The sequence below is a fragment of the Papaver somniferum genome, chromosome 4 (assembly GCF_003573695.1).
Source record: "Papaver somniferum cultivar HN1 chromosome 4, ASM357369v1, whole genome shotgun sequence".
In the NCBI taxonomy this organism is placed as follows: domain Eukaryota; kingdom Viridiplantae; phylum Streptophyta; class Magnoliopsida; order Ranunculales; family Papaveraceae; genus Papaver; species Papaver somniferum.
Genome location: NC_039361.1, coordinates 106,735,873 through 106,752,694, shown reverse-complemented (window position 1 = coordinate 106,752,694; position 16,822 = coordinate 106,735,873). Strand labels below are relative to the sequence as shown.

The window sequence follows — 16,822 nt, the reverse complement described above, 5'->3', positions numbered from 1 at the left end:
TATAATGGGATGCAAGAAGTTAATAGATGCATTAAGATCTGGGAATCAAGTGAGCATGAGTATATCAGAGACATGGCCAAGAATATGAGGATAAAATTTGATATCTACTGGAAAGAAAGTAACACTTTGATGGGAATTTGAGTTGTTTTAGATCCTAGATATAAGGCTAGATGGGTGGAGTTTGTTATGAAGAGAGTATATGGTGTCAATCACTATCAAAGTCTACTATAACAAATTTGAGCTTGCACTCAATGCTCTTTACTGTGCTTATGAAACAAACACCATAGTTCCAGATTATTATGATAGTGGAATGAGTTCAGCTGGAATGGAGATCTCTGCAACTACAACTTCATATGAATTTGGTTATGATGATTTTATTATGGAAAACAATGTCTTTGAGGTTCAGAAGTCAGAACTGGAGACTTACTTAGCAGAACCAGTTCTTCCTAAAAGCACAACCATTGAAGAAATGAGGTTTTGATATCTTAAGTTGGTGGAAGAATCATGCTCCAAAGTACCCAACTCTCTCAAGGATTGCAAGAGATGTTTTGGCAATTCCAGTGACAAGTGTAGCTTCAGAATCTATGTTTAGTATTGGTGGCAGGGGTCTCACATCTCACAGGAGTTCATTAGCTCCAGAACTTGTTGAAGCATTGCTTTGTTTGGGTGATTGGCTGTCAGATCTCACTCTCAGTGACAGTGATGGTTGTGTTACTGGTAAGTTTCCTTACATCTTAATCTTTTATTTGCAATTTAGATGCTTATTGTACTGACAATGACATTGTCACTTGCCAGCTTAAAATGTTTAACACTTTTGATTTTCCTTTCAAAATGCAGAAGTTCGGGACTAAGGAGTAAGGTGGAATGCATTTGCAGATGCAGTTGGCACTTGGCAGTGGAGAATCTGGAGATGGAGGAGGAATGCATTTGCAGTTGTTACAACAAATGGAGATGGAGATTGTTTTTTTTTTTTTTGCAAAAAACATGGTTTTTTCTTTTGCTAGAGCATCTGAAGATTCTGAACTTGTTTTCTTGTGTGGCATGAACATCTATATGTCTTTTTTTTGGTGTGGCATGGATTTATAACCTGTTTTGTTGGATTTAAAAGTTGTTCTGTGTATTTGTTCTGTGTTTTTAGCCTGTTTTGTGTTTGGTCTGTGACATACCGGATGGTAACGAAAAAATATCCGTTATCCGATAAGTCCAACGTAACGGTAACGTTTTTGAATTTTCTATTTCCGTCGAAAATTAACAGATAACGGATATCCGCTAACTTTTAATGGCAACGGCAGCGGCAGAGCCTTTATCCGTTACGTTAGCGTCCATTGACAGCCCTACAAAACATGCACCAGAGTCCAGACTCATGCATTTTTTCGCATCTTCTTCTTCCTTCGACGGAACAGCAAATGGATAAATAACCCTAGGTCTCCTTAATCTCTCTCAGCTGATTTCCTTCGTCTCTTTCATATCATCTTCTACATCTCTCTCAATACATCGACTCATCTTCTCCATCTCTTCAATTCATCTGAGTTGGTGTTGATTATGGGTACTTGATAATGGTTTACTTTCAGACAAGAAAGCCTTTCCAGGCCATGGTTTCTATTACGTTCTTTCTAAACCTGAGATGAGTAATGCTCTTGCCCTTGCTGTAAAATCTGAGTAAGTTGATGTTTAATGAATAAAGTTCAATTTTTTAATTGTTTGTAGTTTCTATTGGATTGATTAAAGTTTGGATTTTTATGAATTGGGTGTTGTTAAGTTGGTCTTGTTTGGGTTGTAGTGGTTTGTTAGGTTAATTGCATTATAGGGTTTTGGGGTTTTAATTTGGTGATTAGAGGGAATTGGGTTTAAATTTGAGTAGGTTACTGGTCAATTTAGCGATAAAAGAAGAGGATGGTAGAGAATTTGTATGAGTCGGCGGAGACTAACTAGTGTGCCCCTGCATTTGACTGGAGCTGTTCATTGAGAATAGACTTCGGAGATACAAGCTAGTGACACCTGCGGTGGTGGGTAGGACATTAGTTTTGAGATAATGCCAAGCCATAGTGCTGTGATATCGGAAGAAACTGCAGTGAAATTGGAAAAAAATCTAGTGAAAGTGCAGTTAGATTTTGTTGTTAGTGACTGACAGGAATTCCTTTAGTCAGAAGAAGATGGAACTCAATGCAATATTTCTGGTTCTGGACTAGTGTTCTTTTCTAGATGTGTATAATTACAGTCTTGATTGACTAGTCGAGTTAATTTTTCGATGGCAGATCGGTTGTGCAGAGGATGATGATCGTGGAGTTGCTCACACTTGCTTCCAGTGCAACAAATCATGATATTATTAAGTTTTTAGAAAGTGTTGGGGCAGAGTTTGGTGCTTGTCAAAATGCTACAACGTCGGCAGATGAAACGATATATGAATTGCTTGTGCCTGTCGTCAAGCTTGAACTACTATCACAAGCTATATCAGTTCTAGTAGAGTTTTGCTATGAGGTATTGATAATTCGTTTTCATTGATTTCTGACCTACCAGTCTAAAATGCAGATTATTGTGAACTTCAATATTTACTTGTTTATTCGTTTGTGCAATATAGGTTCGAGTTTCAGCAGAAGATTTGGAAAAAGAAAAGAGGTGCTGTTTTGGAAGAAAATAGAGGAACTCGCAATATTAATGGTCGGATGCAAGATGCACACTGGAATTTGATGATGGAAGGATCAAAGGTACTACTAGTCTGCTGTATTCATATACTTGTCTCGTTGCTTCTCTGGGATTAGGCGACATCTGCCAATCTATATATTTTCCCATAGTAGACACACATCAATCGAAATGGGTGTGCATGCTGAACAAAGAAGCATCCCTAACACATCCCGGATGAGATTGTTAGCACAAGGACAGATCCAGGGTAAATTTTGTTTCCGTACGGTGTTAGGTTCTAGCTCATTCTAAACTTCTTTGTGTAAAATTATATGGTCTAAGATGTGTATAAGGGTATATTCTGTCCTAATGAAATAAATCAGTTGAGTCAGACCTGACTCATAAAACAAAACATTTTTTTGAGTCAGACCCAGGGAGTCAGGTGATTTTAGTCAGATCCAAAAAAAAAAAAAAAGACAAACAGGATGTTAGTGGTTGTACCAAAAAAATCTGGAATTCGAATCCCACTTACAACGGAGTGGGGAGATTTTTTTTCCTTGTCTTTTTACCTAGGCTCGTAGGTATAGTAGTTCAGTAGTCCCATGGATATCCTGGCGCAATTGTTTCCAACTTAAAGTGGTGTGAACCAATATGAGAACTTGATTTAATATGCGGGCTGCGGTTATCACATGCATGTTCAATCAAGCACGAGTCAGTAACATGTTCGTGGAAACACAGTATTTTCAATTAATCTTGATGTTTGTATCTTTCTCTGCAGACTGACACCAAAAAGATATCCGCCGTGTCTATGTTTTTTGAGACAATGCTATACCGATTGGATGAGAACACGTGTTACATTGATTATGATCAGGTACTTGGTTTTGAAAGCTATTGCTCAGCACAAGTACACAAGCATACTAGGAGTGATTATTTCCACAGAAAGTAACGCTGAAGATAATAATTTCTTTTATTTGTTCTGTAATTTCCATTACCAGTTGGAGAAAAGCGCTACACTCTTCAGGCCAAAACTGATAGTTGCTGGTGCAAGTGCTTATTCACGCTTCTATGATTATGCACGCATTCACCAGGTAAACTACATTAAGTACAGCCAAGCTCAGTTGAACTCTTTTTTCAGTTTGTATTTTTCTTTGCATCTTTGGACTTTGGCATTGCCAGTTGATTATACTCTCTAATCCGCAGTGGTATCATTTCACTGAACGTTGCCATCTCACTCATTAGATTCTCAACATATTGCTAGGATAGAATATGCATATAGGGTAAATTTTATTTCCTTCTGTCACACCTGTATATTTAGTTTTATACAGGTCTGCCTACCAACTGAAAAATGATCTTTTCAGTTTTCACATATTTGTAGGTGTGCGACAAGCAAAAGGCTATATTGTTGGCAGATATGGCACATATCAGTGGTCTTGTTGCTGCTGGGTCATCCCATCCCCATTTGAGTATGCTGATATGGTGACCACCACGACACATAATAAATTCCTTCGTCGACCACATGGGTCGATGATTTTTTACGGAAAGGGGTTGAAGGAAGTCAACAAACAAGGCAGAGGTCAGTTTTATTCAGAGAAGGCGAATTTTATTATTTTACTTTATCATTAGGAAGCCTAGTTGTTCTTGCTTTCATATCCTTTCATTCTGTCATGAAGGTCATGTATGACTATGAAGACAAAATTAAACAGGTTTGCAGACTGATTGACTCTTCTTTAGATAATTGGATATTTTTTATTCATTGTGCAGGATGTCCTTTGTTTTACTTTTTTCATCCTTCTCGTTCTAGTGAATCTGTATTTTCTATATTTGAAATGTTACTATTTCTTCAAAAGGTAGATGCACACAAACACACATTAGCATCTCCTTAAAGCATTGTCCTGTAGAGAAAAAGATATTCATTCTGTGTATTTTATGTGTTACTCTGCAGTTTTTACCTTGATTCGCTGATTAACCCGGTCAATTATTTTGGTTTATAATGTCAACATTTATTGATGTTGCAACTATTGGTACTCTTGAGATCCACAGGACTAGATTTGTTGATTTGTTAATGTCAAAACTCGTGTAGATTAATTTTCCATATCATGTGATGCAGGCAACTACCCTAGAGTACAAGGCTTATCAAGAACAAGTTCTCAAAAATGGCTCACAGTTTGCCGAAGTAAGGGTTTTACATGGTTATGTTCCTTTAGAATTAAAAACTAATACCATGCTCTCTCTTAACGTTTATTTTCTTATGTTATGACATGTTAACTCTTGAAGACCTTAACAGCCCGTTCGGTTCAAGGAATTGTATTCCTTGGAATCCAATTCCTTGAACCGAACGGGGCTAATGAACTCTATGTAATTGGGAATTTTAATTCCTAGGAATCCAATTCCCTCCAAAATGGTAGATTTCCATTGCATTGGTCCAATGATGCAATGGAATTGGATTCCGGGGTAAAAACAAAGGTAATTGAATTACCTCAACTGAACATAAATTTTTTGGATTGGAATCCAATTCCAAGAATTGGATTACCCCATAATTGAATTCCTAGGATTCTAATTCTCCCAACCGAACAGGCTATAAATGCGTTGGGATATGACCTTGTTTCCGGTGGTATTGAGAACCATCTGGTCTTGGTCAATCTGAAAAACAAGGTTAGTAGAAATAACGTTCCACTTTAATTCCTCGAAAGCATTGCTGTTTAGTACCCTGTTCTGTGGCATACAATCGAATGAAAGTCTGTACTCTTAGAGTCATGTCTTGTCATTATGTGGCATGTCCAACAGTTTGGTGGGAGTAGATACTCATGAGTTTATTTTGTTATGTCTTAAATTCTGCAGGGTATTGATGGCTCAAGAGTTGAGAAAGTAAGGGGGGGACCAATTGGTAAGATTGGTGTTGCCATTGATGGCTCAAGAGTTGAGAAAGTAAGGGGGGGACTAATTGGTAAAATTGGTGTTACCCGGATTACTGGATAGTTCTGAGCCATCTTGAGGTAGCATTTAAAGTGTGGAAGTCGGGGAGGGTAAGTCTCATCTAAGTGATGAGTTAGTTCCCATATATGAGTGCCCCATGGGACGGGATGCGTGTTATCAGAGGATATCCCAGACCTAGGGTTAAGTGTTTCCAAGAGTAATCAAGCTTTCCAAGCCTCACCAATTGGCGATAGTGTGTCCCATATTTTTTCCTTATAAACTGGATCTACAAACCTGGTATTATGGACTATTAATTTTGTTAATTGTGTCTAAAAAAATGAAAGAAACTAGGGGCAAATACGTTATCGGGCGGACCATATTTAATACTAGGAATTACCAATAGGTACCATTATAGTGTTCTTAGTTAGTGGCAGGTCCACCCATTAAAGCCCACTAATCAGAGGTCCATAATTAAAAGAAAACATGAAAATGGACCAATTTTTTTAAGCCCAGGTCCTGCACACGTGTGGGATATACTACGCGCATTTTTGAAATTCCCAAAACACCCTTATGTATATAAAAGCTGGGTAACTAAATTTCATTTTACTTTTTTGTTTTCATTTTAATTTCTCATATCCAAACCGGGAGAGCTGCTAGAAGAGAATTTTTTTCTTAGGTTTTCATCGCCGAATGCGAGAATTATTTCGATTTTGTTTGATTAACCGAGATTTAGTTAGTTTTAATGTTGTTTTATTTTATTTTAAGCTATTTAGATCTGGATTTTCACTGTAATGGAGAAATTCAATTGAGATACGTACATGAAGTTGTTGCTACCTACAGATCAAGATAATCAACAAAGAATCAGTCAAGGTATGTGGTGTATATTTTATTCTTAGGTTGATTATTCAATTCATCTCAATCTGTTGTTGGAGATCATTATAGATCTTAGTTTTTATTTATTGATGGTAGTACACATAAATCTTAGTTTTAGATTTATTTTTGTTTTGGTTTGTTTTTTATGAATCTTGATCGTAATTACTCAATTTTTTGGTTAGATTATGGTGTTTTTAACATATTTGAACTATCGCTTTGATTATCTTGTTGTTTTCGCTTCTTTATTTTATCAAATTCGTGCTTGTTTGTTGTTTCAGGGGTATTATCCAGTAGTACATATGTTGCATACTGATACAAATTGCTTTTGATTCTGTTTTATTTTTAGTTTTATCTTATCACTTGTTGTTGTTCGATCCATAAGTACATATCTTCGATACTGAAATAAGACTCTCTCGATTCCGTTTTTTTGATAGATTCATTACATATGGTTGTTTTTTAGTTCATAAATTAGCAGTGCATATGTGTCATACTGATACAAACTGCTTTTGATTCTGTTTTATTTCTTAGTTTTACCACTTGTTGTTTGATCCATAGGTACATATATGCGTTACTGAAATAATACTCTCTCGATTATTATTTGTTTGTTCGTTGTTTTTTGTAAATGATGTTTATAATTTCTTTGATCAGCTTATGCAGTGGGTAAGCGTATTATATAGTTGATATAGAATCACTGAAATGTGGTTTTTAAGCGATTTTGTCCTGGAATCAAAATCATCTAATGTTCCGGCAGGGGTCCTATGTTTTGTTGCAGATAAATCATATTGTATATACGATGCACTGCAGAAAAATCACAGTATATATACGCTGCACTGCTGAACAATCATAACTTAAAAGCAGCACTCCAGATAAAATCGCAGTGCATAAACTATGTATTGACAAGTGGGTGAAGGAAAGTGCATAAAAGCATTACATAAAAGCATCACTCCAGAGGAAAGGCAAGCTTGAAGTCCAAAATAATCTCTGAAGAGGTGAGAATCTCTCTTGTGACTTGCTAACTGAACAAAGAATCCTTAAATTTTATACAATTATTCATTACAGTTTAAGTTTATTGAGCAAGTAGTCACCATATAAATTGAGTGCATATTTGATGTATTGAGCATGATTATGAAAGATTGTACACGTTAAACTTTGTTAGTTGATATAGTTTTCTAGTGATAAGAAACTAGCAATGTCATTGGTTCTTAAATAATAAAACCACTATTGATATTGGAACTTTAGAAATGTTGGGGATTGGAAATTAATTTTAAATGCCCTTCCACCGAATTGTTGAGCATATTTGTTGTTACCATTTTTTCAAATGGACAGTACCTATGTTTTTGCTAAACCAAATTTAGACGGAACATATCATCTATTCTCTACTGAAAACCCAACTGTCACGTAGAAACATATAGATTATCTTATCTAAAGGGCGGTTCTTATTTGACAAAGAACCAATTATGGAGCAGGAGAAGAATGGTTAGGTTGTGGATGGGTTTTCCACTAGCAAGGACCACTACTATTTTGATACATGATTACAATACATATGCGAAATACTGAAATATGTATTGTATTTCTCATTTTTTATTGCATTCTCATGCATTTATAGTGTGTTTGATGGAGTCTGTAATGAGTGCACTGTATTTTCATTTTTTTATGTATTATGATGATGGAATGAACTAATACTCATTTATATCTGTTGTTCATCATGGTCGTGTTAATATTGTTATGTTTTGGTCACATTTACAGGTTCAAGATATTTAGTTCTAATCCAAACACTAGGAAATTTTTAAGTATACCATTTATGTTCTGCAGATTAACTAGTTTTGTTTTTAGTATAACATTTATGTACTGCAAATTCATAGTGTCTAACATACGTAGACTCATATATGTAAGCATAAACATGGGTTTTTAATCAGTATGGAAGTTATGTACCGAAAATTCTGAGTCTTTTTCCGGTTTCTATTAGTGTTGCTTTTTAGTTTCTGAGAGTATATCATATATGTACTGTTATATTTTGCAGGTTTATTATCCTCTAGCATATGCTTAGTTTCTGGAGAAGACGTTACACTAGTTCCTGAAGAAGATGTTGCTTCTTGGTCTTCTTCAAATAAGGATAATCTCATGATGTTTGATTTCTTATGATAACACATTTTTTATTTGGATGAATACATGTTTATACATGTGCATGGTAAAACTAAAGCTCATGAGGATCTTCATACTACAAGTCTTATTAATGCATGCATATAACATCTTTTTAGCTTGATTATTTGAACCAATAATAAGTGGTTTAGTTCTTATATGTGCGGGTTAGAGATAGAAAGTTGATTGACTACTATTGTAGGTTTTATCTTGGTTGCAGCATGACTTGCTGAGATAGAGAAACCCAAGTTGCATCTGACATGTATCTAATACCACCAAAGTATGTCTCATTGGTCTCCATGTCTGCATATTGATACTCATTTTTATCTGTTGTTCATCATGGCTGTGTCAATATTGTTAGGTTTTGGTCACATTTACAGGTTCAAGATGTCTAGTTCTAATCTAAACACTAAGAACTTTTTGAATATACCATTTATGTTCTGGAAATTCACATTTACAGGTTCAAGAGTTTAACGCACATAGACTCATATATGTAAGTATAAGCATGGTTTTTTAATCAGTATGTAAGTTATGTACTGAACATTCTGAGTTTTTTTTTTTTTCCGGTTTCAATTAGTGTAGATTTTTAGGTTCTGAGGATATATCATATATGCACTGTTATATTTGCTTTAGTAGCTGAATTTTACATGAAATAATGCTCTGGTGTTGGTTGTTGTCCATGAAAGGCAATCGATGCTGCTAAACAAGTTAAACCGGGATTTGGGAAGAGCAATTTCATTCTTCTGGGAACTACAGAAGGGTAACTTGTGAAAATTATGGAGGAAAGCCTTGCATACCTGGAGTTAAAAGTGAATGAAAGTGTTTTCAGTCATTATTTTTCTTTCAGTGCATCCATTATGCACTCACTTTCTCAGTATGTATCAGATGTACTGATTTTTTGGTTGTATGTGAAGTACTTGAAATTAGTATGTAATAAACCAACACGCCTTGGTTTTTGCTCAAGCTTATGTAATTTTTTATTTATTTCTTTTCATTGCATTTATTGCTAATTTTGAAGTTTCCATTGTACACTTTTTTTTGTAGTACAACCAATATACATTTTTATTTTTTTTTGCAGTACAACCAATATATATTGAATTTAAACTTTTTTGTAGTACAATCAATATATACTCTATTCTTTTTGAGTAGAACAAATACTAACTGAATTTAAACCAGTACATGTAATTATAGACTTAAACTAATTAAAGCAGTGCAGCAGATATACACTGAAGTTTATCACACACATACATTGAGTGATCACTATAAATTAATGCTCAGATGTAAATTTATTTGAGTTTTAACTGTGTTTTTTATAACCAATATACATTGTAGTATTTTTTTCATAGTACAACTAATATACACTGCTAGTATTGAGCACCTTTACTTCCATAAGAATGTGGCTTTACTTCCATAAGCGTCCAATGCTTGAAGGGAGGTCCGCGAATGACGATGCTTCGTCTATCTTTTGTAATTGCGCATCACTCAAAGTATATCCACTCAATCTCATGTTGGCTACTAAAATATGTAAGTCTTTGAGTCCAGATCTATACAACTTCGTACCAGGTTTTGGCATAACCTTCCCTACAAAAATTTAGTTAATTTTATTTCAGTGTAGCATTTATGCACTGCACAATCATCATGTCTGAAACACAATCATATATGGAAGCATAAACAATGTTACTTAAACACAATCATATATGGAAACATAAACACATTCATCAGTATTGGCCTTATGTACTGCATACCCAAGATCATTATCTCATAAACCAACATAATGATTTTATAGTACAAAAGCACTGTTATACCTCAGTACAACATATATGTATTGGTATGCAGTGAAAAGAAGAAAGAAAAAAAACACACCTCATGTCACTTTTGATTGTTATTCAACAGTTTTTGAATTATGTGTACTGAAAAATCTACATGCAAGAAACACAAACAATCTTATATAGAAGCATAATCAATGTTACATAATCAGTAATGGCCTTATGTACTGCATACTCATATGCCTAAAACACCCAAAAATCACATGTGAAAGCATAATAATGGTTACTATTCAGTATGTGAGTTATGTACTTGATGTTCATAGGGCTTAAATCCAATGAAAGCATAAAAGACTTATTTCTTAAGTACTAGAGATATGTAATGGTGGATCATTATCTCATCAACCAAAAATAATAAACAACATATTGATTTTTTGAGTATATAAAGAATATAGTGATTTTTTATCTCGGTATTGTATATATGTACTGGTGGATCTATGTGTCAGAAAACAATAAAAACACACCGCGTGTCACTTTGATTGTTATTCAATCAGTTTTTGAGTTATGTACCCACAAATCTATATGTCAGAAAATACAAACTACAAACACAAACACTAAACGCATGTCACTTATGATGATTTTCATCAGATTTTGAGTTATGTACCTCTGATTAAACAGTCAAAATCCAAAAAAAAACATCTTATACGCAGTGATGTATCATATTGGTTAAAATAAATTAGGTTTTTCCCGTACATCATATATGTACTTCTGATTCATACCTTTTTCTGCTACTGATTTCGATACTCTTTTTCTGTTTGTTTGTTTTTTGCTCGCTTATTTGGTTTTTTGTGTTGGTGATTCTTCATAATCATCTTCTTCTTATATAGGAGCAGTACTATCTTCGTAGATTTAGAAAAAAAACCTTGATTCAATATGGAAAATCGAAATCTAGGTTTAGAGTTTAGAGTTTTGGTTTCTCAAAGATAGGAATCTAGGTTTTTGGTTTGTGATTCCTTGATTGAATCACAAGAATTCTCTTAGAATAGAGAAGGGAAAGGAAAAACGAAGAGAGACGAAGACAGAAGGTGTTTTTGCTAACCAGTGGGTTCGAACTTCGAATAGAGAGAAGACATTCACACGTATCATGGAGGGGCAGCCAGGTCTTTTCCATCTTGTGGACCTAAGAATAATATTAATTTTCGGTTGGACCCAGGAATAAATAACTATTTGGGCCTAGGACCAAACAAGAAAATTTCCTATTTAATATTAAGACCACCACCAACCAGGCCAGGCCCATTAACACATATAATAATGTAAATCAAGACCGTTTGTTTGCTAGCTGACTCGAAATATATATCTGACTCGTATTAAGGTCATACCTGACTCGTATTGGGCTTAACATCTGAGTCGACCAGAACGCCCTGGAATTATGCTTTCTTCTGTCAAATTCCTCTTCTTCGACGGAACAGCAAATGGGAGAAGTAAAAAGGGAACCCTGGATTTCCTTAATCTCTTCCAAATTTTCTGAGTTGACTCAACTTCAATTCATCTGAGTTGGTGTTGATTATGGGTACTTGATAATGGTTTACGTTCGTTCCCAGGACATGATATTTTGTATGGTAGAGAATTTGTATGATTCCGTGGAGTACTTCTTTAGATTAATATGAACAGTAATTGATACAAAATAATTAGTTTGCCTAAGATGCGAAATGAATAATTAGTCTACAGCACCGTGTAGTCTTGTTAGCTTCGTTATATTATTATTTGCCTAAGATGCAACCAAATGTGGTTAATTTATGTTTAATCATGTTAATCTAAAAATTAACTAATCTGAAATCATCATCAAAAGTAGGTAAAAGTTTTGATCTTTTTTCGAAAAATCTTAACACATAATCGATATATGTTCATGCACTCGTAAACCGATTCTGAGTTGAGATTTTTAAATTGACGAAGAAAATCCAGAATCGTTTCTTACTAATGTACACATAAACCGATTGCTATAAACGGATGTTATAAATGCTCACATAGACCGATTATATGGTACTTTCATAAACAAAATATCCATTACATAGTTTAGGAAATTAGTGCATTACATAGGACGATTTAGTATGCAAATTCTTGAATATAGGTTTCTTAGAGCTTCTCCAATGGTTGTTGTATGTATTTCCTATGTGGCAACACAAACAAGACATTTTTATTCCATTTTTCCTTAAATTTAGGTGAAAAAAGTCATTCATCTCCAATGGTGTTGTTTTTGATCATTTTCTTATTAGATGTAAATTTTATGTTTAGTAATTTTAAAATTTTGTTAGAGCTAAAAATGGTTATTCATTATACTGGAATTAATTTTTAGTAAATAATATATTTTTAATTAAAAAAAGATGACTAGGATGGTAGACAATGTCAAGGGGAATGTGGAAAACTAGACATTCTCCTTGACATTTTCTACCTAAAGTCATGCATACATTGATTTATGACATCCGGGTTGGAGAATGTTTTTAGAGAAAATGGGTTTGCATCCTAGGTGGATTTTGACATTAATCTCCACACACATGCCATTGGAGAAGCTCTTAGGTTTAAAATAATATAGCTTTGGAACCAAGCAAACAATATGCACCGTTAGATGAAAGCTTTGAATCTTATTCATATATACAAGATATACACTCAGGTTAGGTAAACCGTAACTGAATCGTGTATAAAGACTATGTTCAACATGGTTAGCCCAAACTAGACGATTTGAACTTTAAAAGCTTATAACACTCATTATCATGTTCACTAAGACATTAATCTTGAGTCACAATCATGTGATAAAATGAGTCTACTTTTAACTAGAGAACTGATCAAATGCAAATTACTTCATAGAATCACAATCATGTGATTAAATGAGTCTAGTGTTAACTAGAGAACTGATCAAATGCAAATTACTTCATAGAAATAATTTAATTGCAATTGAATCATAATCGACATAGTTGGTAAATGTACAAGGTACAATTACTTGGATCGTTCGTGAGTCGGCTGAGTCACAGTACGTGGACCGGTTTGCAAACTTATAAGCAATAACTGAGTTCCGGAGTTGACATAACTTTTACAGTTCACGTACCGGTTTGCAAATTTAGGTGCAACCTAAAGTTCCGGAGTTGACATAATGTTTTCAGTTCACTCACCGGTTTGCAAACTTAATACTTTTATCAGTTCCGGAGTTCATAGAACTTTTTCAGTTCACGTACTGGTTTGGGTACTAACTGGTTTTAGAAATTAGAATTGTACTGGTTCGCGTACCGGTTTGATTATTTTGACCTGGTTCCCTTACCACAGTTTCAAATGGTTTGCATACGAATATGCATACTATCCGGATCACGAAACAAACATAATTTCCCATGATGTACATACGAATATGCAAATCACACAAATCTGAAAGTCGATATATAGCTACTCTATTATGTGTACAAATGCATGTAATACGGCTTCAGACATATGACAGTTTTCTCAGTTTGTAAGACTGATAACACTGTCTTGTATTCCGAATATAGTAGTTCTATATTTATCTAAACCAATTCAAAACATTCCTGAATAACATCAATGACACATATCACTATTCCAGGATATTTTGAATGATAAACTTGGATCATGATTTGGTTCCGAACAATAAATTGTTCTCCACCGAAATTTGATAAAGTATGAACAAACGTTCATTAAGCTTAGTCATTATATTTCGAGAAATTCGTAAACTAAATAATTAGTTATCGACTTGAAATTCTTGTCTATGCATGCTAGTCTAATTAGTTATGCGACAATCGTTTCAAGGATAGAAAGGTGAATATAACTTGAGAAATATGTGGTTCAGTCTTCACTTACCTTTTGTTGATGAAGTTCTCCAAAAGTTTTGGTTGATCTTCGCCTTCAAACGGTAGAACGCAAATGATGACTGGCTCGTTTCTCAACTACCTCTATCCTAGACCGAGAGTTAACTAATTGTAGACTAGAAATGGAGATATAGTTTTGACAACTAAATTTGACAACAATCTTGATATAGAAACATTTGTGAGTTCTACCGAGCAATGCTCTAACACTTGGTATATCTTTGCCTCAACAGAGTGCAGGTGGGTATGGGTCGCGTACAGTTGCGATTCCCCTTAATGCAACACAGTTTCACGGTTGTCGATCGGGGGCCCTTCTCCCAAGTTGAACATGTTACTGAGATCCGTGAGTGGTGACTCAACTTATGTTCCTGTTGGTGTTGCCACGTCTCTAGCAATGTTTTCGTCAAAGTTTGATTGCTTCACTGTACAAAGGGACGCTTGCCAGGGGCCAGCATATATCGCTGCTCAATACGGTGAGCTAATTTATTTAGCTTCACTAGAGTCTTGCACCGTATGGTTGATGCTTAACTCCCATTTGACTTGCAGGCTTTTAATCATGGACATTTATTTTTGTATTCTTATGTCTTAAGAAGCAGAGAGCCGAAGCTTCCAAGAAGCGAGCGGTGGAGTAGGCCCGAGAAACCGAAACATCAAAAATTATACACCCTTATCCCTTCACGTTTGTTAGTTGGTTGTCTCTGTTTTAGTTTGGATACCATTTCTACAACGAGTAGCATTGAATTGAAATCTCGATCTCGAAACCCAGTTACGCGAGGCCAAAGAGTATGGAAAACAGCAGCGATAAACATCTCGTTCTCTAATTTTAGTATAATGAGGTATCCTTTGAAGCTCGCAACATCTATGATCAGATAAAATATTGGATGATATGCTGGAGGGCGCCTGGGACAAAATTCGACCAATTAGAGACCATGAATATGGATATATGGAAGTTTCTTTGAGGACTTTCAAGGAATCAACTGAAAGATATGAACGCTGATCGGGATCGATAGCTGAATTCCAAGAATAATTTGGTGCAAGATTTTCCCTAAGAGAAACAAGAATCTCGCAAGAGACGAGATAAACTAAGAAAAGCGGTATGATGATCTGACTGGCGAGTTGAAGAAGCACAAAGACCATGTTTTAGACATGGATGTGGATACTTGTATCAAGTTTGATCACTCTAGGATAGAGGCCTGAAAAACTTTGAATTCTGTACTAGAAGGTAACTTGATAGGGATACTCTATCCATATGTTTTGTGAAAAAGCGGGGGTCTAACAACCTCACTGATGAGTGCCAAATATTGTATATATCTATCCTTTTTTGTTGGCATTTAACTCATCTTTTGTGCATTAATTCTACATTTTATCCCATATTCTGTATTTTCATTATTTTCAAGAATAAATATTTTTCTTACTTAATTTTGCATTTTTAGGTAATAAATAAAGTCTGGATGAATTGCAGAGCGGAAAAGAGTTGAAGAGTGGTGAAAAGCCGGAAGAAATTACGCAAGGAAGCCGCAAAGAATGGAGCGCACGTCCAAAAAGCTAGGAATGGGCTCAAGAAGGAAGAATTGTTCTTAAAGAAGATATGGGCTTGGCATACCCAAAGCCCAAAACCCTTACCCAAACCCATTTTCTATAACCAAAACCGCCTCCATTCTCAGCCGTCGGATTGGATCCATCTCATCATCCGATGGTCGCTCCTTCATCGCGCATCAAAATCTGAAGCTCCTGCAAAACACCATAGTGCCTAAATTCCAAGCCTTCAGATTAGATTGTAGTTGAATCCAACGATCGCTTCTTTGCCTGCGCATCAAACCCAGATACTTCCGCTTAACACTACAACACCTAACTCCATCTGGCGCCGTTAATTTCGTTGTATATCTGCATCCAACGGTCGCTGCCAGCATCTTCACTTTTATCCGTTAGATCAATCTTCATCTCCACACCCCACGGCTCAGCGTCGCAGATCATCAAACTCGATACGCCCGCTTAACACCATAGTACCAGAAACATATAACCCAAACAAACTACCCCTTATTCTTTCTTCCATCGAGCTCTCCTTCACCACCATACCCTGTTTGCAGAACCACCACCACCTACTCTGCCGTACCAGTTCCATCGCCACCTCCTTCTCCATCAACAACTCCCCACAACAACCACAATCCATCATATCCCTCAATACCCCCATCACCTATTAATCTATTTCAACAACTCCACCATCCTCATCACTGTTAGGGTTGGATTTGGTGAATTAGGTTGATAGATGAAGCAATTGGCGCGTGGGAATGGAGCAGGTGAACAAGGAAAATAATGGGTCGACGATTGAAGTGTCAAATCACATGTTTGGTGAGTAAAATTCGAAACCCTAATTTCAACTGTCCAAATTAGGTTTTTGGGGATTTTTATAGAAAACCCTAATTTCTGTTAGGGAAAGCCTGGAGACGAATAGAGAGAAACATGGGTTCAAATTGTACTATCAAATTAGGTAGAATCAAATACCTAATTTCTGTGTTGTTTGATTTTGGGATTTGGGTGAAGAACCCTAATTTTGTATTTTGGGGAAATGGGGTCTGTGGGTATAAATAGCCTTGTGGGTGTTGTTGTAAAACTTTATGCTTGGATTAGCCGGCGTCCAGGACTTTCATGTCCTGT

General features: G+C 35.5%; 1 protein-coding gene across 2 annotated transcripts; it reads left to right on the top strand.

The window, feature by feature from the left end:
- Nucleotides 1–1,388: 1,388 nt before the first annotated feature.
- Nucleotides 1,389–9,500, top strand: LOC113276270 (serine hydroxymethyltransferase, mitochondrial-like). Of its 2 annotated transcripts, XR_003324223.1 has the most exons (11): nucleotides 1,389–1,659; nucleotides 2,256–2,478; nucleotides 2,579–2,705; nucleotides 3,398–3,490; nucleotides 3,615–3,707; nucleotides 3,995–4,192; nucleotides 4,727–4,792; nucleotides 5,458–6,402; nucleotides 7,178–7,394; nucleotides 8,426–9,037; nucleotides 9,231–9,500. XR_003324223.1 is itself a non-coding variant. In XM_026525847.1 (8 exons), the coding sequence occupies exons 2-6, from the start codon at nucleotides 2,474–2,476 to the stop codon at nucleotides 4,097–4,099; spliced, it is 423 nt and encodes a 140-aa protein (XP_026381632.1). In that variant the 5' UTR covers nucleotides 1,389–1,659; nucleotides 2,256–2,473; the 3' UTR covers nucleotides 4,100–4,192; nucleotides 4,727–4,792; nucleotides 5,458–6,546. The 2 variants fall into 2 exon arrangements, 1 of the variants encoding a protein (XP_026381632.1); XM_026525847.1 differs by lacking the exons at nucleotides 7,178–7,394; nucleotides 8,426–9,037; nucleotides 9,231–9,500 and having other exon boundaries at nucleotides 5,458–6,546.
- The last annotated feature ends 7,322 nt before the right edge of the window (nucleotides 9,501–16,822 follow it).

Excerpts from the sequence above, each read along its gene's own strand:
- LOC113276270 (XM_026525847.1), top strand. Across the intron at positions 3,491-3,614 it reads GTTACATTGATTATGATCAG|TTGGAGAAAAGCGCTACACT; the intron begins GTACTTGGTTTT and ends TTCCATTACCAG. Across the intron at positions 3,708-3,994 it reads ATTATGCACGCATTCACCAG|GTGTGCGACAAGCAAAAGGC; the intron begins GTAAACTACATT and ends ACATATTTGTAG.